This window comes from Cyprinus carpio, chromosome A7, assembly GCF_018340385.1.
Source record: "Cyprinus carpio isolate SPL01 chromosome A7, ASM1834038v1, whole genome shotgun sequence".
NCBI classification, from domain to species: Eukaryota; Metazoa; Chordata; class Actinopteri; order Cypriniformes; family Cyprinidae; genus Cyprinus; species Cyprinus carpio.
The window spans coordinates 7685924-7711657 of record NC_056578.1 but is presented as its reverse complement, the minus strand read 5'-3'; the positions used below and the strand labels follow the sequence as shown (position 1 = coordinate 7711657).

General features: G+C 36.4%; 2 protein-coding genes across 2 annotated transcripts in view; both read right to left on the bottom strand.

Annotated features, from left to right (window-relative positions):
* Positions 1 to 10898, bottom strand: part of LOC109064724 (A disintegrin and metalloproteinase with thrombospondin motifs 17-like) — an 86042-nt gene extending 75144 nt beyond the window's left edge. The window contains exons 1-2 of the mRNA XM_042761333.1: positions 10801 to 10898; positions 4482 to 4638 (exon numbers count right to left, since the gene is read on the bottom strand). Coding sequence (XP_042617267.1) covers positions 4482 to 4638; positions 10801 to 10898 — 255 coding nt within the window. The remainder of the gene's footprint in view (positions 1 to 4481; positions 4639 to 10800) is intronic.
* A 1279-nt stretch (positions 10899 to 12177) lies between these two features.
* On the bottom strand, positions 12178 to 22850 carry LOC109052088 (A disintegrin and metalloproteinase with thrombospondin motifs 17-like). The gene is made up of 3 exons (XM_019069556.2): positions 22585 to 22850; positions 19371 to 19717; positions 12178 to 14446 (listed from the first exon to the last, which is right to left on the bottom strand). Exons 1-3 carry the CDS (start codon positions 22655 to 22657, stop codon positions 14273 to 14275), a joined length of 594 nt encoding a protein of 197 aa, XP_018925101.2. The 5' UTR covers positions 22658 to 22850; the 3' UTR covers positions 12178 to 14272.
* Between the last annotated feature and the right edge of the window lie 2884 nt (positions 22851 to 25734).

The following is a 25734-nucleotide window of genomic DNA, read 5'->3' as shown; positions in this document are numbered from 1 at the left end:
TGCTGTAGACTCTGAAGACATTGTCTCTGTGGGTTTCACGGCTCTGTCTTGTGACTTGAAAATGAGTGTTAATGCAAAAATGATATTACAGTTAGTAAGTTTGATTCATTTCTGTGAATTAGTTCAAAGCATCTATTTGAATGAATCAACTGAATCAATTCAAAACACTGATTCTATGAATCACACTTGTTTGCATCATGACTCAAAAAAGTTTTTTCTTCATGTATTGGTGAACATAATTGATCCCCCCCACCCTCACACTTCTTGAAAAACAGGGTGGAAAATAAACCTGGGTTGTTTTATCTACAAGTTTACAGTATTTCACATCTTGCATTAAACATTTTTAAACAAATTGGATAAATTAGCTGTCCTCTGATTGCTCAAATATACAAATTTCAGAGCAAATACACCCCCACACACACACTTTACTTCAATTAAATATGTGTAAGACAAATGCTATTATTATTATTATTGCGATTCTGTTTGGTGCAGCTAATGATATAATTCGTGATATTTGGGCATTTTGATATTGGCATTTGGCTGTATCTGTGCATATTAACAGAAATGTTAGCATATCATTGTGTCAGTTCCCAAATATGCCTACAATTTGTGTGGATAAAGAACAATTCTGAGTAAATATTCTGTAGAAGCACCACCATTGGTTATTGACGAACCACATCAGCAGAAGCCAAATTGCTAAACAATAACTGTTTAAATATAACATGCAGTATCTCTATAAAAGAAATAGAGGAGTTTGAACTATCATCATCCTCAAAGATGTAAGCTGTGTGATTCACAATACCATAAAAAAACTTTTGTACTGACTATTGTAGAATAAAAACCAATGGCAATTCCATGTGGGCTGCAGTTAATGAAGAAGTATACAGCTGAACTGAAGGGAGGATTCAGATATTGATGAGAAACCAGCATCTGGATGGGAATCGCAGAGACTGATTTGAAGAACAGCACAATTTTCCACAGCGGTGTCGAACTCGCCTGTGAAGAATGTAAATCTAAGGACCTCAGAGAGGAAAAAAGGAGGTGTACTTTCTTACCAAATCACACACATCTGGGCAATTCATTCATTTTTACATTAATCTTCATATGACTCATCATTGTCATTAGAGATGCAGTAGAAAGGGCCGTTCTTGAGTTATTAAGCTTTGCTTTACCGCAGCAGATGCAGTGAGGTGTTGTTGTGTGAACTGTTTTACAGATCAATATTCAGTTTGTTTGTACTTTATTACGCAGGCCTGTTTCCAGACGCTCACAGCAAACACTGTTTATGAACCTGTTCTGAATGAGCAACTTGATAAGAGTGAGGACATTCACTCTGAAATACACAATGCAAAATGTTTTTTCTTTCTTCCTTCCTTTCAAACCTACACAAACATCTCATCTCATAAATCTGAACAAACACAAAAGATGTTAAAGTCAATATAAAGTAAAAACTATAAATATACTTTTTGTATAAAAAATATAAAATATACTTTTAATAAATATATATTAATGGTATACCATGATAATATTTATAAATATTTTGAATTGGCTTTTAGTTTTTATATTTTCATTTTTAATTACATTTTAATAATTTTTCATCTGTATTAGTTTTTATATTTCTATTTAGCTTCATATAATTATTTATTCTTCTTTCTGTTTCAGTTTTAGTCATTTCTTATTTTTCATGTTTTAAGTAAGCTTTATATCAATTAACAAAAACTGTTTTAAATAGTTTTAAATACTTTTCATAGTTTTAATTAAGAATAAAAACACTGATTCATATGCAATTTCTCCACCTCTAATTTCATGAATCTCTTTCATTTTCAATTTTTCCATTCTCTCTTAACAACTTGACTCCATTCTGAAACAACCACTTACAGTCCATTCAATCCCAGATGGATCAAATCAAGTCTCATCCAACATTTTATTAATTCAATATCTCGTTTCAAAGGTCGTAATTCAATTTAATTCAAAGGTCGTATATAAATAAGGCTAAATGGCATTTCTAAGCCACAATACTAGCTATACCCACTCCTATAGCAAACAGCATTTTACAGGTGCATTTACTTAGAAAGATATTGTACTAGAAAGACTATGAGTTTAAATTCTGATTGGATACCTCTAACATATGTCGCCTCAACTGCTGCTTTCTGTACACAGACAGCACACTCATTTCTGGAACAGAGCCCATGTGATAAAGTAGAGGGGTGTGTGATAAAGTAGAGTGGTGGTGTGTGTGTGTGTGTGTGTGTGTGTGTGTGTGTGTGTGTGTGTGTGTGTGTGTGTGTGTGTGTGTGTGTGTGTGTGTGTGTGTGTCTGAGAGCTGCCGACTCATGAATGTGTCTCTCACACACAGCACAGCTGCGGTCAGCAGAGCAAATGTTACGCTCTCACACACTCTCTCCCAACCGCTATCTGTCTCTCCATCCTATTTTATGAGCCCATTCTCTTCTTGCCAGGACTTAACAGTGTCCAAATGCTTGGTTACGTGCAAAACGTGCAAAATATGCAGTTTAGGCATACATTTAAACCATTTATCAACATAAACAAAAACCATGGCAAATACACTAGCTTAGGCCAGCGGTTCTCATCCACAGCAAAGAAAAACAACTACAAGATACAACCGTAACTGTTGATAATTAGAATAGTAAAATAAAATGCTGATAAAACGCTGCCAATATTTTTTCTGTTTGATGCCTCAAACTAGACAGTATTTTGTCACAAATTCATCTGTTACTAAGTAGAAGCCAAATTAGGCAGATGGCGACATGGACAGGTTGCCTGACATCCCCTCATCTGTAAAAATCATGGACGCAAAGTAAAAGAAAACACAGGCCGGACTGAATTAAATCCGGGTTCACACATGCAGCATGAATAAACATTTGTAATGACCACAGTGTGTTTATTTATTAAAGGCTGCCGAGAGCATGACACCATCGAAATTCATTTGGAAACCAAAATTGTCAATTTTCCTATTCAGCTTGTGTCAGGGCTGGGCCTACGCAGTTTTAACCCTATAAAGCCTACTCTATCCTATTTGATATACAAATTTCATTTATTTGTTATACATCTCTCAATCATCATTGTTTTGCATTGCATTATATGTTTTAAAGATAGAACTTTAATCATAAAAATATTCGTTTAATAATAAGCATCTTACTAAGACACTGATATTTATGACATTTTATTTTAGCAGTCTGTTATACTGTATATAAAGATCTCATTGATTTGCATTACAAGCTTTCAGAATATCATCTTTTTGGCTATATAAATAACAGCATCTGCAACAAATTGCATATTTTTGCTCCATTTGGGCATCTGAATAAAATGGAGGTGCCTTTCCTTCTCAAGTATGAGCTCCATATTCTCACTGTATCATACTATATGAGCCATAAAAACCTGATGTAGCAAATATCATACCCAACCAAAAAAGATAAGAAACATAAATGCAAAATTTCTTTAGATTATTAAGCAATAAACTGTTCCAGTTCTAAATATTGGATTATTCTGGCAATTATTTCATATGTCAGACTTTATCGGGTTAAGGACATTTTTGTCTTTGAGCAAAATCTGGGTCTTGAAACAAAACCTTTTGAGAACATTTTGTGGATTACTCGCTCATCACAGCCTTGGAACTCACTGTAGGTCTGTCTTGAGGATTATACAGCAGGGCTGCGACAATAAATCGATGCATCGTGAATCGAGAAATGATTCTGCTTCGATTCTGAGATTTTCCGAATGCATCACGACTCTCTCGCGAATCGATTCTGAGCTTCGTTTTTAACAGCAGATGGCACTGCACGCTTTAGAAACTGCCGTACTCTGCTTGCTTCCTGTACTTTCACACACACATCACTTGAACCTAAAATAATCATGTCCATAAATGTTGAAACATATTACAGTGGTGTTCACAGTGGGCTGTGTTTACATTAATCTTGCATCATAAAAGCATTCTGAGCCGAGGTGCAAATACATTTAAACACTTGCGTTACTCAGCCGAATGCACAAGCGCTCTTTAGCGCTCTTCATCGTGAGTAGGGCTGCACGATTAATCGCATGCGATTGTCATGCATGTCTTGTCAGTAAAGCTGGTTCTGTGATTAGTACTAAATGTCCATCACCTGCTTTCAAATGGAGTGGCACTTACGCAATATCGCGTCATAATCGCAGATGAATCGCATTCGGTTATGAACGCGATATTGCGAAGCATAGCGTGCAGCCCTAGTCATGAGCATTTGAGTGTGCAGTTAGAAACTAGCCTAGAGAACCATCTGTTAAAAACTAAGCTAAGAATCGATTCCAGAGAGAATCATGATGCATACCGAAAATCTCTGAATCGATCCACGAATCGCGATGCATCTAGATTTATTGTCACAGCCCTATTATACATATTGTTAAAAAACAATTTCTTTATGGAGAAAATGAATGCGGCATTTGCTTTTGAACACGACTGGTGTGTTTTACCAATTTATGAGACTAACCATGTTCATAACGGTGAGCAGAAAGCGTTGGGCGGCCTCAGCACTGTGATACTGAACCATGTTCGCGTCGGCCACCACAATCGTCTCCAGCGTGTACTCTCTTCCCACCCTCATCGCACCCCCCCTGCCCCTCACCCCCTCTTCTCCTTCTTCCCTTCTAACACACATACACACAAAAAAAAAAAAAAAAAAAACACATACACAAGAACTGTTAGGCCAGAGAAATACTAAGCACTAATGTTCAAAATCTGGGGTCAGTACGATTTTTGAATGTTTTTCAAAGTAGTTTCTTTTGCTCACCAGCGCTGCATTTATTTGATCAAAAATATATTTAAAAAACTGTAAATTACTGTAAAATATTATTGCAATTTAAAATAACAGTTTTCCATTTGAATACATTTTAAAAAGTAATTTATTCCTGTGATCAAAGCTGAATTTTCAGCATCATTACTCCACTCTTCAGTGTCACATGATCTTCAGAAATCATTCTGATATGCTGATTTGCCGCTCAGGAAAAATTTCTCATCATCAGTTACATCATGTTACATCTTTTCTGAATTCTGAAAATAAAGTTCAAAAGAACAGCATTTATTTAAAACAAAAATCTTTTGTAACATTATAAATGTCTTTACTCTCACTTCTGATCTATTTATGTTTATGATAAAAGTATTACAGTATTTCTTTAAACCCCAACTTTTGAACAGTAGTTTACACTGTGCAAACATGAATGCCTGCTCAACATTTTGCAAGCAGGAATATTGAAATCCAGCTTGTGCAGTAAGATCCACCTGTGTTCAGGTTATGTTTGATGTCTTAGCATCAAACCTGCAGTTATGTCAGGAAATGTGGTCTTTGTTACTCAGAGAGACATATACAAATACATTGAGATTGATACACAGGACAAGCAGTTCCTGGAGCAGATAAACAAACCAATAACAAACAGAGAGAAACTCTTTAAACATTACGCTTATAATGCATGATATTTGACTGCATCTAGGCAGGTGACACATTTTGTATCTAAATAAACGTTTATCATCCTCAGAATTACACTCCATATGTTGTATGTGTGCACAATTAGACCTGATCATAACAAAGGCAACAGCTTTACTGTAACCAAGTCCAAACCTTTGACAGAGCTAATGTCCACCAGATGCAAGACCTGACCACAAGAACGAAGAAAGACAGAAATAAAACCAAAATGTCAACAACAAAAAAAAGTCAACATCAAATAACTGTTTACTTTCTTAATGCATGTTTCTGGTTTGTTGTGCTTATTAAATACACTGCAAAAAAAAATCTTTTCTCATTCTTTTGACTTGTTTTCCATTACAAATATCCAAACATACAAATCAAGAAACACTTGCTTACGTATACTCATACATTTACTGTTTTCTACCAAAATTAAGTAAGTTTATGCTTAAAACAAGAAAAAAATTCTTGCAGTGTAAAAAGAAAAATACAATTAATTCAAAAGGAAAAGAAAGATAATTTTCTTACCACATTAAAAAAAAAATTCTTGTTTTAAGAATAAACTGATTTTGATACATTTACTCAATAAAGACTCAATAAAATAATTTGTCCTTCTCAAGTAAATGCATCTTGATTAAATTTTTTTAGATATGTGTAATGGAAAACAAGACAAAAAACTAAGAAACTTTTTTTCTGTGTGTGTGTAAAATGTTTGTTTTTGTATCTTTGATATGCAATTTTGATACTGGCATTGATTGATAACTGTATATGCTAGATTCGGGAAGTAATATCAGATTATTTTTTCTTCTCACCATGAGGATTTGAAAGGTTAATGGCTGACAGCTGATCCTTTCACAAACCTGTCAGCAGGTAAAATCCATTCATAACACACTTTCACCACAGCCAACAATCACACACAAGCGGAATGAGGAACAACTATTGCTCCTTGACACGAACTGTTCTGGTTTCCTCCGAAGCATAAGTGTGTACACTCTTAAAAATAAAGGTGCTTAAAAGGTTCTTCAAGCGATGCCACAGAAGAACCATTTTTGGTTCCACAAAGAACCATTCAGCCATCTCATTCTTACCTTTTAGTAATCTGAAGAACCTTCTTTCACCACAAAGAACCTTTTGTGAAACAGAAAGGTTCTTCAGATATTAAAGGTTCTACATGGAACCATTTAGACAAAAATGTCAGTCTATGGCATTGTGGAGCACCTTTATTTTTAAGCGTGTATGTGAGTGTATTTACTGAAGACACCTTTAAACATGCCCAGAGATTTGATGATCCATTACCTTGGGGAAAAGCAAATAAGTGTTTACCACAACACAAGTCAAAAAGTCAATTAGCAAATGTTTTCTAAAGTATCAAGTTTAGCATGTTTTTTCGGTGGTTTTCCACCATCTGGAGTCCAGTTTTAGTTTGTCTGCTGGCTTGCACAAACCCTCTGATTCGTCCTTAAACGCTCCCAAAATGTTCAATGATGGCATACAGGCATACATGCATCTGTTGCAATCCATTGTGCTTCCTTCCTTTTTTGTTTTATCCAAAAAAAAAAAAACCTTGCATAATACATTTACTGTACTACTAAATATTGTAGAAACTTAATTTTCTGTAAAGTTGCTTTGCAATGATTTGTATCGTAAAAAGCGCTACAAATAAACTTGAATTGAATTGAATTGAATTACATTAAAGGCATTTTTAGCAAATGCTCCTATCCAGTGTTTTAGCACCATATAAAACCACTGCGATCAACAGATGAAAGTATACGATCTGCTAGGAAAGAAGCACTTCTGTGTGAATACAAACAAGTGCAACTACCTTTATGTGCTTTGTATTTAAAGATAGCTATAAATATATAAATATATTTAGCTGCACGTCAACTTTAATTTTACCTAATGCAAGTTTATGTGTTAATAAATCTTAATGTTGACTGTAGCACATATTTAATCCTAAAAGCCTGGTAGAATTAGGCTTCATCTATACCAGTTTTATTTTTAACTAAAACTATTAAAAATAGTTTTTGTTAACTGAATTTAAGCTGAACAAAAATTAAATTAGATGTAAAACTTTAACTTGAAAAAATTTAATGTGACATGTTGAAAAATGTTGCCTTAAACTTTAAATTAAACTAAAAAAGCACATGCATTAGAAAATTATAAATGTTAGGAATTTCAGCAAATAACTGAAATTAAATTAATTTAATTAATTTAATTAAAATTAAATCTGAATATATAAAAATAAAATCTAATTCAAAACATTAATATATACTATAATAGTATCTAAATAATAGTAAAACAACACTGATGTGGACCACTGATATAAAAAGGTGATTTGGAAAATGTGTTTAGTTGAGTGTAAGTTTTCCCTGATGGGGGTCCCTCTGATGAGGGTCTCTGCTGTATGTTTACAGGTGTTTAGGAAATGTGTGTTTGTGTGGGTGTGCGCACATTTTTAAATGAGTAACACAACATATGGTGCTAATGTGACACGCTCTTTTTGCAGTGCAAGCATTTTTTCCATTCTCAGCTGTTTTCAGGCACATCTGACTGGAGACAATGGAAACTAGTGGTGCCTTGGGTTTCACCACAAATGACACTGAAAATGACACACATTTTCTAGCAATGTGCTGATACCAGCAATAATTCCTGCAGACAGAGACGATCATAAAACAAGTAATGAGTAACAACAATCCACCCATAATGGTAAGGAAGCGATCATCTAGAGCTGTAATAACAAAGGACCTGAACAGCTGACTCAGGTACTCCTGCTCTTCTGATGTCTTAAAGAAGCAGCGCGCACAAAAATGAGTTCAGTCATTATTTACTCACTCTGATGTCATTCAATATTCTGTGGAACAGACTTTAGCAGAGGTTAATACAATAAAAGTGAATGGAAACTGGGGCTGTCAAGTGCCTAAAAATGACAAAGCAGCACCATAAATGCAGTCCAAATGACTATATAATAGCCATATCAAGTCATTTTTGATTTGTATAGTGCTTTTGTCATGCATTAAGCCCTACAGGCCACAGTGAGCAGCCAAAGGAAAAACCTCCATAAGCGGTTTAGATGAAGAGGGAGAAAAACCCTGAGAAGAACCAGACTCAGCTAGGGGACCCCATCTCCCTGGGCACTGCAATAATTGCACATGTGATAAATATTATTTATTCACAAAGTATGTGTAATACAACCATGTGTTCGATGAATAATTTAATTTCAATTGATTATATATATATTATATATATTCATTTATTATATATATATATATATATATATATATATATATATATATTTTTTTTTTTTTTTTTTTTTTTTTTTTTTTTTTTTTTTTTTTCAAAATGCTAGGGGTGGAAATTATAAACTTAACATGCTAAAATGATGATTTAAAAAATAATGTAGAAAAAAATACTTTTATTAAACAAGGATGCATAAAATTAATTGACACTAAACCGTCATAATGTTACAAAAGATTTTCAAATCAATCAATCAACAGAAATAATAATAATAATAAATAATAATAAATATTCTTTAGTAGAAAAGAAGCATATCAGAAGAATGATTTCTGAAGGATCATGTGACACTGAAGACTGGACTAGGAATAAATTAACATAACTTTTACATATTTAAATAGAAAACAGTCATTTAAAGTGTAATAATATTTTTAAAAATATTACTGTTTTTACTGTATTTTTGATCAAAGAAATGCAGCCTTGGTGAACAAAAGAGACTTCTCTCAAAAACATTTTTTAAAAACTCTCCCCGACTTACTGGCTTTTCGTGAGAGATGAACAAAAAATGGTTATTTCCTTGAAACTCTAGTCACATTAAAACATTTCTGCCGATTCAAATTTGTTACAATCTGCAGTTGGTTATGAGAACTAATGGTGTTTTAGTAAAATGGCTTTTCACGCACAGTATTGACATGAATAAAAAGGAGATTAAGCATGCTAGACTTATTTTATATTCCACTAAAAGGCTTTATACATGTTTGGAACAACATGAGGATGAGTAAATGATTTTTGGCTGAACTATTCCTTTAACAGTCCCATTTGTTAATAACATCATCTTCATGTTCATTAGTCTTGATAAAACTCAATCGAGTCATTGCTACTTTTGGCTGCAGTTTATAATGGCTCACTTCAACTCGTCACAACATTTAACCTGATTTCGGGTCATGATGCTGTTGTGTCCGTTCCAAAATTCATTAATATTTGTGTAGATCTCCAGATAAATCTCTCAGTCAGGCCCCTAAAGCTTTGTGAGCGGACATAATGTTGAAAACAATGTGGCTGGCTATAAATAATACTTCTGTGCTGAAGGGGAAACATAAACCACATACCCACACCTGCTCAATCTCCTGTGTGTGTGTGTGTGTGTGTGTGTGTGTGTGTGTGTGTGTGTGTGTGTGTGTGTGTGTGTGTGTGTGTGTGTGTGTGTGTGTGTGTGTGTGTGTGTGCGTGTGTGTGTGTTCATTCTTACATGCTGTGCAAGGGCCATCAAATTGGTAGGTAAAAGAAAAATGCTTTTTTCTGTATAGCAGAGCAGCTGAAAGATAATGGTCTTTAAAAAAATAAAAATAATGTTTTTGCTCAGCGGTTGCTCTTCCTCAGCTCATTAGACTTAACAGCATTCTCCATCGAGTTGTTTAAGGATCCTCTATGATGTTTCTCCTAAAATGGCTTATAATAGAAATAAAAAGACACAAATGAGCCAATAGATGTTGGTATTTGCAAATCTGAGAATAGATTGAGACTTTCCTAAGATTTTTTCCATAACACAATTACTGTGTACTTGCTAAAAGAGAAAAATAATTCTTAATATATATTAACTTTGTATATATATTAACTATAATCTGTCTTTACTCTTAGCGCCTCGTTTTATTAGAGCCCATGCTACCAAGGCTACTTTCATAGCTATTCATTATTAATATTTTGCAAAAGACTATAGAAATAGAATAGAATAGAGAGGGGAATAAATGCATCTGACTCAGCATTATTTTAGTATTATTTACTAATTTTAGTACTTCAATTTAAACTTATTTTCAGACAAAACTTCTCATTTTCATTTAAGTTCTTCTAAAATGTACATATTTATATTCTATTTCAGATGTACTTCAAGTTTTTAGTAGTTTTAGTTTTAGTATTAGTCTACAATAACACTGTAAGATGCTTTGGATAAATGCACTGCCTAAATGACAAATCACTCATTATCATTGTAGGTAGATTCTGTTTTCTCCAGACACCAAACTAACCAGCCCCTCCCCGGTTGTCCCGCTCCCAGAGTTCAGCGTGAATGTGCTGTACGCATCAATCAAGCACTCTTCTTGGATCAGCCCTGCGAATTGCACACGTTGTTTCCTCCCGGCTCAGATCGGTCTTTGTGTCTGCTCCCTGACCGGCGTTCCCTCCTCTCAGTGTGAATACTTGATCCTCTTCAACCCCACTCATGACGGGAACGTACCGAGATGAAGAATGAAGCTAGGTGTCTATTTGTGCTGAACCTGAGCTTTCTGGCATGCCAGTGTGGGCAGAACGGATCAAGGGACGTACAGCTCCACAGATTACACGGGCTGATTAGAAGTGCTAAGTGTGTTTTGTCAGAATCGTATTTCAGTGGGATGGAGCAGGAAGCATTGCGGAAAACCGGCAGCTTTTCCTCACTCCTGCTGCCACCACTGTGCAACCTGATCCATCTTATGCATCCAGACAGTGTACATGTGTGCATGCGTGCATGTGTGTGTGTGTGTGTGTGTGCCCGAGAGGGGCACCTGGAGTTTAATGGATTTAAGGTCTGTGTCTGTGAGTATCCTCCTCTAGGGACGGTTTGGTTTGGTTTTTGGTGTGAGGTTATTGAGGGGGAAGCAATGCTCAACTTTTCTCACTCAACTGTTTTGAGCTTTTCCACAGGAAGAGACAGTGGAGGACAGTATTACTGGGGAGAGACTAACTAAACTTCAGGACTTGACTACATTTTCAGTTGCTGACAGCACTTCTGTTTTCAAAATACTAGTAACAACTAGAAAACAACTAGCTATTTTTTTTCCTTTCAAGAAGCAGCAGTGCAGTGAAACAAAATGCTATTTTTTTCTCTTATCATTCAATAAAATTTCATTTTTGTGCTACATTACATAACGCACCTGTGAGTTTAGGTAACAAAAATGTCTCTCACTCACTCTATCACTAAAAAATAGGGAGGTCTGATTCATTTAAGCAGTTGGTTCATGCAATTGTGTTCCTGAAACTCCAAAATAAAAAATTTTTGTTAAACACTACGATTCAAAAGCATGGTGTCAGCAAGATATTTTGATTTTTGAAAGAAAATAATACTTTTATTTTACAATGATGCATTCAATTCATAAAAAAAGACATTAAGTTGTTCCTTTTTACTTTCTGTTCAATCCTGAAAATGTATCATGGTTTCCACAAAAATATGAAGCGAAAACTTAAGTTCAGGGACCAATTCTCATTATTAACTAGTTGCTTATTAGTATATTATTAGTATATATTACTAGCACATATTTTGCATGACCATTTTATACATCCCTTAATCCAGCCCAACCCCTAAATTTAACAACTACCCTACTAACTATTAATAAGCAGCAATTTGGTGTTTATTGAGGCAAAAGTCGTAGTTACTAGTTAATTAATAGTGAGAATTGGGCCTTAAAATAAAGTGTGACTAAAATGGAATGATTTCTGAAGGATCATGTGACACTGAAGACTGGAGTTATAATGCTGAAAATTCAGCTTTGCATCACAGGAATAAATTACATTTCAAAATACATTAAAATCAGGGCTGTCACTAATGATTATTTTGGTGCATTTCGTGGATTCTCGTCTGTGGAATGCACCACTTCTGGTATTTTGCCGGTTAATAGACATTGGCAAAATGCAATCGAGGATTTTTTATAATACAGTACTATTAAAAATGCTTTGCAGTGTCTAACCTAATCCTGCTTACATAAGAATAACATCAAACTTGATTCAGACTACTGTATGAGCGCATTTTACTGAAAATCACACTGTTCGTGGAACAGACCACTTTATCAAAAGGGCAGCCTGACTGTATTTGAACTACTTTAAATTATGAGCAGCTTGTAGCTTGGCAAGCTTAGGTTTCGAATCAGCTTCCCTAACACTGGTGGGAAACAAGAGAGAAGACTCTGGCAGGCCCGCTGAAAGGCCTCCGACAGACGTGAGTGCAAAGGAAAGAATTTTCCCCCCAAATTTGGCACTTTTTTCGCCTATTGGTCCTTCGCCTGACTGACTGACTGACTCGCAGACACCAGGTGCCGAGGGAAACAGAATCACTAATGCACCTGGAGCTTTTTTTACAGCAGAGACAAGATTGCTTGAGGCTGACCGCATGCCTGAAACACAAACTCTATATCCATTTATTCCTTTGTTTTCAATTCCTGTATTTTTTTTATTTTTTTCCACTATGAGATGGTTTGGGTTACTTAAATTCCCAGATATTGGCATATGGAAAAAATCTACTTGTCAAGCTTGCCGGTGGTCTTCTCATCTTCTGGTTATGTAATATTCATAGAGCACAAAGTCAAAAGCAAAAAAAAAGTGAACTAGGAGCTAAGGGTTCAAGGGGACTTTTAGTCTGCAATCAGCCACAAACTAGGGTAGTGTATAACAGGAAATACCATAAATTGTTTTGGTTGGCCCGTACGATTGTATATGTCCAAACACATTGATACACAAACTGGGATTTTTGGATAATTGCATCTTCATTTCAAAGGGTAAACTACAAATCCAATAATGCAATATTCTTAGACAATACTTCCTGCCCTGGAATATGAAAACCTGTAGGTGCTGGAGGCGTTTAGAGCCTCCGAGGCCACATTCAAATATGCGAATTCCTTTCAGCAAGAAAAATCCATAATCCTGGCAAAGAAAGGCCCAAGGGGCTGGAAAATATGCACGGCATTATTAATGTACGTGAGCAGGCCAACAGAATTCTTGCTTTCTTTCTGGTAGTATTTCAGCAACAAAGCTGCACGTTCTAGCAGGAGTTTACTGTCGTTTACCAGCGTGATCAAGGCATTAAAGAGCAAAACAGCTGAGCTTTCTCTCTCCCACCGTCTATCAGCGAAGTTAAGAGGATGAAGACATCAAAGAGTTACACAGAGTCATAACATTGCTATGAAACACTTGATTTACGGACTTGACAACTCTTGAATCTTAAGAAGTCCTGGAGGAAAGAGGAAGATGGGGGACACATGAGAATCTGAGCGTGAGATTATGATAACAGACTCCTAGAGCAACAGCTGGGTCGTGATCCAAAGAGGTTCACAGGTCTGGTCTAAAAGGATCACCAAGAGCAAATGCAAATAATGAAATGGAACTAACCATATGATAATTAGAAAAGCAAAACCAATCAACTTCTAAAAGGTTTTACATAAGGCTTCATCTTTTGATGTCAAAGGCTCTAAAAACACTACATAAATGGTATTTTGGCACAATGTTTATCTGTCACTTGGTAGAAGTTACCCACATTTGGCAGATGCCCACATGGACAGGTTTTGTTTATGATTGTAGGATATCCAAAATATGTGTCTCTTGTTGAGAACCACTTTTCTAGCAAAGAAAAAAGTGAAGATTTTTTAATGAAATTGAGGTTAAACAGGGCAGTTATTGCACAGCATATGTAACTGACTGCATAAATTGACCACTTTTCCCACTTGCACCCATAATTTGACAAAAAAATTAAATCCCCGTAGAGCTCAGAACCGAACTAAAGTGACCTCTAAATCAATGGGCTTGCCACACTTGACACGGTTAAGCCCACCACATTTCAGTGCAGTGATCGTCTAACCTCGGATGGTTTGGCAGAATTTTGGGCTGCTGTCTTTAGCAGTTGTAGGTCTGTCTGATGAAGAATGCTTTTCCCGAATCACTCGGTGTTCCCAGCCAGAGAAGGAATCCGTGGCCTGGCCCACTGGCTCGATGAACAGTCTTTCCTCTTCAGTCTGAACCAGGCCAGTCTGCGAGAAAACACATGAAGTGGAACATTCAATGACGGCACGTAAGAAAGCTTTTATCTGGATAGCATTCGTAAAATTTGGGGCTATAGACAATCTGTGAAATAATGTTCTGAATGCTCAGAACTGTACAGTAAGATATAATTTTTCTCTAAAGCAACAAAAAAGTATTAATGAAATTATATACATACATACACACATACATACAAATATATAAAAATTTTATATAAATTAAACTAAAAAAATAAATAAATCATATATACCAGATATTGACTATACTACATTAAAAAACATAAATATAATAAAATACCATAAAAAAAAAACCAAAAAAAAAACCACATTAACACACTCTAAAATTTGAAAAATGAGTCCATATAAATTTTACACTATATTTTAAAGAACTGATGGAAATTAAAGTCAAATGGAGCAGGTATCTCAATTCAAAGAAAAGACACATGATAGCTAAATTAAAATCAAATGGAGAACTGATGGAAAATAAAGTCAAATAATCACTAGCAAACCACATCTGTACAGTAAATAATGCCATAATTTGGATGAACACACTACCTAAGTCTCTGTCACAGTAAATAATGCCAAAGTAATTTGGGGTGAAACTATGTGTTTGTAATCATTATGAACCATCTGACAGTCTAATGCCATATTTGATATTCCTTCAAGAAGATAGAATCTCAGATGATGTGCTCCAGGAGGAAGCTGATGTGTTTTCTATGACAGCAAACCCAGGATCATTCATCATGAGCCCCGCTGAGGATCTCACATATACTGTACGTTAGCCATCTAATTCTTTCCCCTCCAGCTGACTGTGACGCCCCTCAAAAAACCACCAAGTCAGCATCAAATCCGATGACAGCGATCAGTCAGGTGGGAAAGTCTGGATTGAAGCTGCATCCACACAGCACAGCGAAGGCTTTCACTGGAGAAAAGAGTGGAAAATGCACATGGATGGAGGTGAGGGAGATGTGCATAGAGCCCCGGGCGGCTGGAGGAGGAGGAGAACATGGGAGTGCTGACAGGAAGTTGCCCACAGAGGCAGTAAAACACACGCTTTCATCACAACAAGTACAGGCAAACCCCACATGAACCAGGTTAAACAAAGTACAGTTACATATGGCTACACTCTGAAGAGAGATAGAGCTGTAAAAAACATCTGAAATGACATTAACAGACAGAAAGACCTTGTTTTGGTCCTCTCCAACTTCAACATTGTTTAAACAAGCTTACTAAATAGACGTTAGTAGAATTAGACTCCTTACTGTTCTGAAGATCACTGTCCCAAAACCCACTGAGCTCCCTACATAGACAGCATTAATGCAAAATTATGAGATACCTTCTTTTGAACAAAATCAACGTTAGCATCAGATGCATTCTTCAGAGAGAATGCAATCCTATTAAGCATTGCAACAAGCTCTGTAAAAAATTGATAACTGTAACTATAAATATTTCCATGATTTCAAAAATGTGGATAGAATCACGTAATCTAGTCATAAAAAGTGGAATTTACCGTATAACAAATTTTGGATGAATAAATCAAATGTAGGACTGTACAATAGCTTCATTTGATTACCACTGTTCTTGATAATAAATCATAAATCCAGAAAAATGTAAAGTCAACACAAAGTTTCTGAAAAAATAAAGCATTTCATTGTATTTTTTAAAGCTTTATAAATGCAATTGATTAGACATGATTTTTGGTAATTAAAATGTAATTAATCCAGTAGCATTGAAATGGAAAAAACATAATCTGGGATAAAAATATTTTTCTTACATTTTTATAAATTGATGTTAAATATACATTTCATGATTTCAATTAATTATACATGTTTTTTGGTTAGTAAAATGTAATTAAACCATTTAAACAGAATCTAGAAAAATTAAAACAGAAAGAAACGAAAAACAGATTCCAGAAAAAATTTAAAGGGGTCATATGATGCTGCTAAAAAGAACATTATTTTGTGTATTTGGTGTAATGAAATTTGTTCTTGCGGTTTAAGGTCAAAAAACACATTTTCCACATACTGTACATTATTGTTGCTCCTCTATGCCCCACCTTTCTGATACGCATTGCTTTTTTTTACAAAGCTCATCGTTCTGAAAAGCAAGGTGTGCTGTGATTGGCCAGCTATCCAATGCGTTGTGATTGGCCAAATGCCTCAAGCGTGTGACGGAAATGTTACACCCCTTAACATACTGTGATGCGTGCCCCGGCATGATGAGACAAAACCAATAAACCCCATTACAAACGAAGCATTTGTTGCATCCAGTGGGGACATAATTACTGATTATAATGACTTTGTTTGACTGTTTTTACGCTTTGCGTTGCATCGTGCCGCGTAAACATAAAACCATGTCTGCATTTGTGATTGGAGAAATGACAAACAACAAGCCTACTCTACACTGCTCAAAGATCAGGAAACAGCCCTCATAAAATGCGTTGCACACATCTGAATATTTGGGTTGAACTGTTCTGGAACATTGTTGTAAATACAACTTTAACCACTGATTTCTAGTCGTGTCCTCTTTTGGAAGGCCAAACAAAGTAGTTTCGCTTTCACAACAAAACACACAACGCCTTCAAGACATGGCAGCGCGGCAACAACAATACTACAGCAAGAATCAAAGTTACGCCTTCTTTCTTTGCGTGAACATTTGGGCGGCGTTATGCAAATCTTCCCATATCGTGACATAGACGTGATCCATTTTAGGGGGGTGTGGTTGAGTCTTAACTTTTATAAAGAATATCTCTTTGGATTTGAGACTTTAGTCTCTTCAAAACTACACATATCCTCTATACACAAAAAGATCTTAAAACACCAAAAAGAAAAAAAAAATATAAAAATCACAACATAACACCCCCAAAAAAAAAAAAAATCATCGGACCCTAAATTTACTTATATTAATTCACTCAATAATAAGTATCTAAAAATATGACACTATCAGATGAGAACACAACTTGAACTGAATTAAGCTTTTGTCTTCTGTAGAGCTGCTTTACAGCTGAATCACATCTTGCTGCACTGTTTCTGAACTAAACTGAATCAACACTGAACTGGCTCAAGCTGAATAACGAACGTCATCGCTGCCTTTTGTACAGCTGCTTATTGCTGAATGAAACGGCACACTGTTATTAATCTGACCTGAACAAAACGGCACACTGTTATTAATCTGACCTGAACAAACACTAAACCAACCTGAGCTAAATAATAAAACTACTCTCATTTTAGAGCTGTTTGACAACAGAATCTGAATTGTCTCAATAGTTGAGTTTTCATAAGTGATTCTACAGTTTTTACTGTTTTTACACAATCTGTATCGAATAAAGCACTATGGAAATAAAAGTGACTTAACTAAAGACACTGTTACCACCATCCAAAATCGTATTTCCTCGCCTATAGATGACCTGTGGAGAGAGAACCATGTGCGTCACAGACAGATGTCAAACGGGGCTAGTTAAAACACACAGCTGATCTTCAGCTCATCTGCACAGCCGTCCAGAGCCTCACATCTGCTAGCTGTCAGTCTCACTTTAAGTGTCAAAAACATCCTCGCCACATGTGGGTGGAACATTTACAATGACGATGAGCTCATTTCCCACAGAGTCAACGTAAAGAGAGATGAGTCAGAATGGTCAACTAGTTGTCAGTTAAATGAATACTCAGTCGGTGAGGTTTATCAGTAAGATTGGGCAGAACACAACGAAGGTCACAAAACTTGGCCACGGTAAGGTTGGCCAGTCAGATGACGAAAAAATGTATTCTAACCAATCAGACAATTGACAGTTTACGATAATGGAGTGCCATTTCTATTTTAGACGTTTGATTGATGGCATTTAACACAGCCATTCAAAGGAAGTTTGAAGGATGGAATGATCGTAATAGGACCAAAGTCAGGGAAACTCTTTCTCAAACAAACACAGCCTCTCTCCTGTGGGTGGGCCTGGAATGCTCACAACCACAAAGTCAAATAACCAGCACACACTCAAAGTGTGGTTGGGTGAATCTCACAAAAACATGTCAATGTCACATTTTAACTCAAAATCAAAAGATAAATAAGAAGAAATTGTATTCTCAATGAGGAAAATGAAATCTGTTTTTAGGACATTAAAAATTAAAAGCATTGCAACATTATTTTAATGACATTTAAGCAAGTTCTCATGGCCTTAATTACTGTTACCTGTATATTAAATTAGCTTAAATAAAAGACAGTAAAATAATTACATAATGCATAACTACTTAATTTAAAAATAGCCTATATTGGTGACCGCAACTCATCGGTTGTGAAAAAAAAACACACAATGCAAAATGCAAATAATAAAATGCAATAAAAGTGCTTAATTCGAATAGCATACGCTACCATTAATGTTTTTGAAAGACGTCTCCTATGCTCACTAAGGCTGCATTTATTTGATCAAAAATACAGTAAAAACAGTGATATTCTGAAATATTATTACAATTTAAAATAAACATTTTCTATTTTCAGAGATTGCAAAATGTATTTTATTCCTGTGATCAAAGCTGAATTTTCAGCATCATTCCTCCAGTCTTCAGTGTCACATGATCCTTCAGAAACCTTTGTGAAAACAATTTTAAAATGCTGATTTGCTCCTCAAGAAACATTTCTTATGATTATCAGTGTTGAAAACAGTTTTGCTGCTTAATATTTTGTCAAAGCAGTGATACTTTTTTTGAGTTGATGAATATTAAATTCAAAAGAAAATCATTTATTTGAAATAGAAATCTTTTGTAACATGATAAATGTTTTTGCTGTCACTGTCTTTGCTAATTAAAAGTATTAATTTCTTAAAAAAATAAAAAAGTCTTACTTAACCCAAACTTCTAAAAAGGTTAGACCTCAGGGATATTTTAAATGTTATAGATAAACTGGTAATAAACATAATAACTCCACTCACCAGTCCACCACAAGCATCCAATGAGGCAAAAGAGTCTGTGTGATTGAGAACTGTTCCAGCATAAAAACACTGTCGGACACTTAAAACAGGCTTGTGCTGAACGCTGCCCTCCTTGGTCCTCTCCTCCGTCACAAACCCCTCAGCCAGGAAAGAGTCGTCTCTCTGGAGCTGCAAGTACAGTTCCTTTCCAAAAGCAGGCAGCCTTAGAAACAGGTGGTCCTCCTGCTGATGGTCCGAGCGTGGTCTGCGACCCCTGCTCCACCTGTAGGATCCCTGGAGCAGGTGCACCTCGTCCGGCCGCAGCTCCTGCGGTACGACCACATCTGTCTCGTACATGGCAGATTGTGCTAGGAGACATGCAACACGTTTTAATTAGAACAGCAGTGCAATGTGAAGTCATGTCATGGATCCTAAAAAAACTGTTTCCATGACCTTTCCATCCATTCGAAATTACTGCATAAGGAAATCCAATGAAATCTTTAGCGCTGAGCATAACCAGAAGCATTTCTACTATTTTTTAGGATTTTACAGACCTACAAATAATTTTATATTTTTTTTAATTCCCTGATATTTCCAAGTTCTGTGGGAAAAAAATGCACAACTCCTAGTTTTATAAGTCAGAGTTGAGTTTACAAGTCTGCCTGTAGTTAGTTAGAGAAGGATACACGTAAGGGTGAAATAAAGTTGTTAAAACAATAGACGGCACAGAAGAGTTCATAAAATTAAAGTGGACTGAGTAAGTAAAGGATTAAACAGAAACATAAGTAGTACACACTCAAAAGCTAGTAGGCTGCATACCTAGACGACATTTTTATGTATTGTACAGTTGCATGAGCTCACATGCTCTCTCAGCACTGTGACGTAACATATGCTCTTTGCCAACAGACTTTTTTGTGCCCGTAATGCCTAAAAATGCTGTCTAGGAAAGCAGCTCACCAGAGTGCAGAAGATACACTGGCTGCCTACTAAGACAGTGTGCTGGCACATCATACACTTGCATGAGCTCACATGCACTCTTGGGCAATAGATAATGTCTAAAATTATCTCTAAATGACATCAAAAAAAAAAAAAAAAAAAAAAAAAAAACTTTGCAGAGAATGCAATTTCTGTACCATAATAAGCTAACTATCTAGACAGGATTTTTTTAGCATCATGCAGTTGCATGAGGTCACATTCACTCTCAGCTGAGACAATGTCTAAAATGCTCCTAATAAACCCACAAAAACTCTCTGATTGGGCAGCTCACAACACAAACAATGTGACTTCTGTACCCTAGTAAGCTGACTATCTAGACAGTATTTGGTTATCATATAGTTGCAGAAGCTTGCATACATTCTCAGCAAAAAGAACATCTAAATGTGCCTAAAATTCCCCCAAAAACATTCTAGTTAGGCTGTTGACTACACAAAGAATGTGACTTTTGTACCCTAGTGAGCTGACTATCTAGACAGCATTTTGGGCATCATACAGTTGCATGAGCTCATATGCAATCTCATCCAAGTGAACGCCTAAAATGTCTAAATGTGCCTAACCCCCCCCACCCCCCCCCCCCAAAAAAAAATTCTATAATAAGGTAGCTCAGTACACAGAGAATGTGACTTCTGCACTTTTGTAAGATGACTATCTAGAAGACAGCATTTTTAGGCATAATACAGTTGCATTAACATGGATTTACAGTTGGGAATATATCTAAAATGCATATAATGCCCTAAAACTGTCTATTTAGGTAGCTCACTACACCGAGAATGTGCCTCCTGTACTCTTGTAAGATGACTATCTAGTCGGCAGCAGTTTTGGGCATAATACAGATGCATGAGCTTGCATGGATTCTCAGCCAAGAAAAAGTCCATTATGCCTACAATAACCCCAGTTCACTACATAGATAATGTGACTTCTGTACTCTAGTAAGCTGACCATCTAGAGTGCATTTCGGGCATCATACAACTGCATTTAGCTTACATGCACTCTCATCCAAGAGAATGTCTAAAAACCCCCAAATGTTGTCTAATTAGGCAGCCACTATAAGAGAATGTGACTTCCATACTCTAATGAGCTGACTATCTAGACAGCATTTTAGGCATCATGCAGTTGCATTGAGCTCACATGCCCTTAGCCAAAAGACTGTCTAAAATGCCCACAAAAACTGTCATAAAACGACTCAGAGAATGTAACTTCTGTACCCTAGTAAGCTGACTATCCAGATAGCATTTCTGAGCATCAACTTCATGAGCTTGCATGCACTCTCAGTCAAGATTATGTCTAAAAAGCCCCAAATGTTGTCTAGTTAGGCAGCCACTATACACAGAGAAAGTGACTTCCGTAGTCTAATTAGCTTACTATCTAGACAGTATTTATGCAGTTGCATTGAGCTTACATGCCCTTAGCCAAAAACCTGTCTTAAATGCTCCCAAACACTGTTATGAAACGCCACAGAGAATGTGCCTTCTGTACCCTAGTAAGCTGACTATCTAGACAGCATTTGTGAGCATCAAACAATTGCATGAGCTTGCACGCACTCTCAAATCTCAGTCTAAAATGCACAAAATGCTCTAAAAACTGTCTTGTTAGGAGGCTCACTACACAGAGAATGTGCCTCCTGTGCTCTTGTAAGATGAAGACTATCTAGTAGACAGCAGTTTTGGCCATCATGCAGTTGCATGAGCTCACATGCCCTCTCAGCACTGTGATGTAACATGCACTCTACCAATAGAGCGCACGTGACGTCACAGCGTTTCTTTCCGCCCATGAAGCCCACAAAAAAAAGCTGTCTAGGTAGGCAGCTTATTAGGTTTTGAGACGCAGCCAACCTCTTGAAACGTAACCTGGGTGACCGGTAAGCCCTATATTGCTCTTAAATAAACAATTTCATCCTAATTGAAACAATGTGTCTGAAACTTTTTTGTAAGCAGCCGGAAAAATATCCAGCTTAAAATAATATAACCAAGTCGAGGACAAAGTTACTAAAGTTACAGGTTAAATGATCCCGCCGAGAAATTACCATGGTAACCGCAGTTTCCACCGTTATCGTGACTACTGCAGAGCATTTAAATAAGTTCACACGGGAATAAGTGTAGAAGCTTCCAGATTATTTCTGTAAATGTATTTATTTTCCCCTAGCACCTATAACTGTAGCAATATTGTTAGCCTATATTTACCTGTAACCGGTTACCATGGTGAATTTCTGTCAGGAGTATCGCAGGTACTGTAGCCTTACCTGATATTGCCTTCTGTCCGATGCGAAAGAGAATAAAAGACAAGAAAAGCAGTAGAGTGTCATGGCCGTGCATTATTAAGAGTACTATATCGTAGAGCAACAGTCTGTGTGAAGAAGGCAGGCGGTGCGTGCTGGCGGAGCAGCAACAGCGGACTGACGCGAAGTTTTAGAAAGTTTAATGACAGCAGACGGGGAACTCAACTTCTGGAAAAAGCTCCGCCTCCTGACATCGACGTCCCGCCCCCTCTGCGTTCCGATTGGTCGATAAGATCCAAGTAAATAGATCCCCGCAGCGTCATTGGCTACTGGTTCTGTCAGTCTGTTAAAAGGGTCGGAACAGTGCATGCGGTCCCAGATCTGTTGAGAGAAAGGCAAATCAGGTGTGTACTGACGTTCATTAGACGGCTTAAGTATAAATAAAAAGTATTAAATGCAAAAACAGTAAGAAAGAACTTGGTAAGCTTTAATATGTCCGTATGATTTGGCATATTATCTGCTGAAAAAAAAAATTATTAAACCAGACTAAGCTGGTTGACCAGCTCACAAGTTCCCAAAACCCATCTAAAACCAACAGCTGGGAGACAAGACCAGCAAACCAGCCTAGGCTACTTTAAGACAAATCACCTAAAGCTGGTCTTCTCTACCATTTACACCATAGTAAACTTATTAATTGTTAGAGAGGTAACAAATTAAGCGTTAATCATGAACTATTATTGATGATTAATATTCATTTACTTATTAATAATAATAACAGCTCCAGAAAAGCAAGTTATGTTTTCGTAAACTGCTGTTCCTTTAATAAAATTTCTAATGAATGGTATACATTTGTTTAAATTACTTAACCACAGTCACATCGAACCTTCATGCTGTTTTTTAAAACCGTGCAAGTCAAAATAATGACCTAAATGTCTCCATGAGGTTATTTGCCTTTTTTTATTATTATTAAAAGCTTCAATCATCTTGAACAAAATAATCAAGATCAATTATATAAAGAAATTCGAATAACAAAGACCTGACAAACCCAGTTTTCCATCTCTTTGTGTTATTGACGTGCTTTATCATAATTTAAGACTTATTGTGAATTGTTATATGACAGGATACCATCTCCGTGGCGTATGCTGGCAATGTCTGGTTGCTGTAATTGTGCCTCATCATTCTTAAAAGCAACAGATGTGATGCATTATTACTAATGTAGAGCATGTGCAGACCTGGATAACGTTATGGGTGAGTATCGATTTAAGTACTGGATGATTATAATATATTGAGCTGAAAACGGTCATTTTGGATTTTAGCTATTTAGTCATCAACACACACACATAAAGCAAACTATTTTCCATAAACAGTCCATATACAGTGATTAAAAGACCAAAACTATGTGAGGTCAGTGCAAATCACGCAATAGCCTATAACACAAAAGAGCTTTTGCATTTGTGACAGTATGCAATAAGAAAAATAAAACAAAAATGCATTGCATAATGTTTTCTGTGATACATTTCAGAAGCTAGGTTGTTGCTAATGAGTTCTGAATTACATAGAGTTTAACAATTTTTTGGTGGAAAAAAAAGAATCTACATTGCATTAATTCTGTGGATTTTCTTTCAGCAGTATGAACAATGAAAACTCATACATCAGGAGTCTGTACCCTGAGAACGGAGCTCTTGCGAGTGGATAAAGTTCATTAGAGTAGGTCAGCAGAGGCTTTAATCCTATTTCAAGTGCTTTGATTTCTCATTCCTCTTTGCCAAAGCACCACAGAAGAGTTACTGCTGCTTCCTGTGGATAGCGGGGCCGCTGGCACAGCCAAGTGGCCCATAATGAGTGACGGCAATGGCTGAATTATCTAGGCTAGATATAGTGGCGCTATATGATGATATCTGAGCACAGAATTTACAGCAAAATAAGTTTGCAGATTGTAAGTTGAAAGCAGTTGTACTAACGACATTAATGCAGTGAGATTTATAATCACCCAGAACACCCTAGCAACAATCGCGTAAAGCATAGCAATACACTAAAAACCATCCAGAACACGCTAGAAATCCCATAGCAATGCCATAAAAAACCCACATGCGAGAAACCCCAGAGCAATGCACTTAAAACACCCAGAACACCCTATTGCCTTAACAATGCACTAAAAAATGTGCCTGTGCCTAAATGATTGCCTAGGTGTTCTGAGTGATTTTAGGTATGTTGCCAAGCAGTTGCTAGGGTGTTCTGGTTGATTGCCTACTGGCCCAAGCGGTAGCAGCTCCTGGCTGTAAATGTAGGGTCGCTAGTTTATGATAATTATATTGTAGGCTTTAATTAATGAACACATGCAGAACACTTTTGGCAAAGGTTGCGTTATTCGGCCTGAGGGTGGCGCTCTTATGTTAATTGACAGGCTTTCAGTACACACAACACATGCAAAGAATGCTATCTTAGAATTAGTATTTATTGCAAGTTGTGGAGGAATCCTAATGAGGAAAAGAAAGTCATGTCTATTCTCAGAACAAACATAAAACACAACAGAACTAAATAAAAGCTACATTAAAAGATTTGTACTTCATTAATTTACATATACTTCATATACTTCTCAAATCTACCCCAGTGGCTCTCAATTAGAGCACATTTACTATGCATTATTAGTTCAGTTTATATTGGTCTATGTTTTGGATGAAAATTTAGATGGGGCTCTACCTCATCTGCCGTTACAGATGAGCCATGGTCGAAGAGACCACCCTCAGGTATCTCTAATATGACTTTCCTTCTTTCAGAGTGTGTTTTACCATTCAAAAAAATGAGATTAAAAAACGTTTAGAAATTGATTTGCATGCCTCACATTATAATATTCACGTCCATAAACAGTGAAAGATTAGCTACGTGCCAAATGTTAATAGTCAGGGTTAGGGGTTTGTTCAAATAGCTAAACCTAAGTATGAGAAACACTATTGGTGATGCTTATACTTCAGCAAGCATCACTATGTTTAGGAGGGGAGGCTTTGTTGTGGTGCTCATCACCTACAGCACAATAAAATATGAACTGTCTGAAAACAGCAGGAAGCCCAGGTCCATATAGTCATCCCTGGAAACACCATAATGAAAACAAGCATTAAAAGTACTGTAACACCAAATATTATGCCCATTTAGAAGGTGTAATTTTGATATGTATCT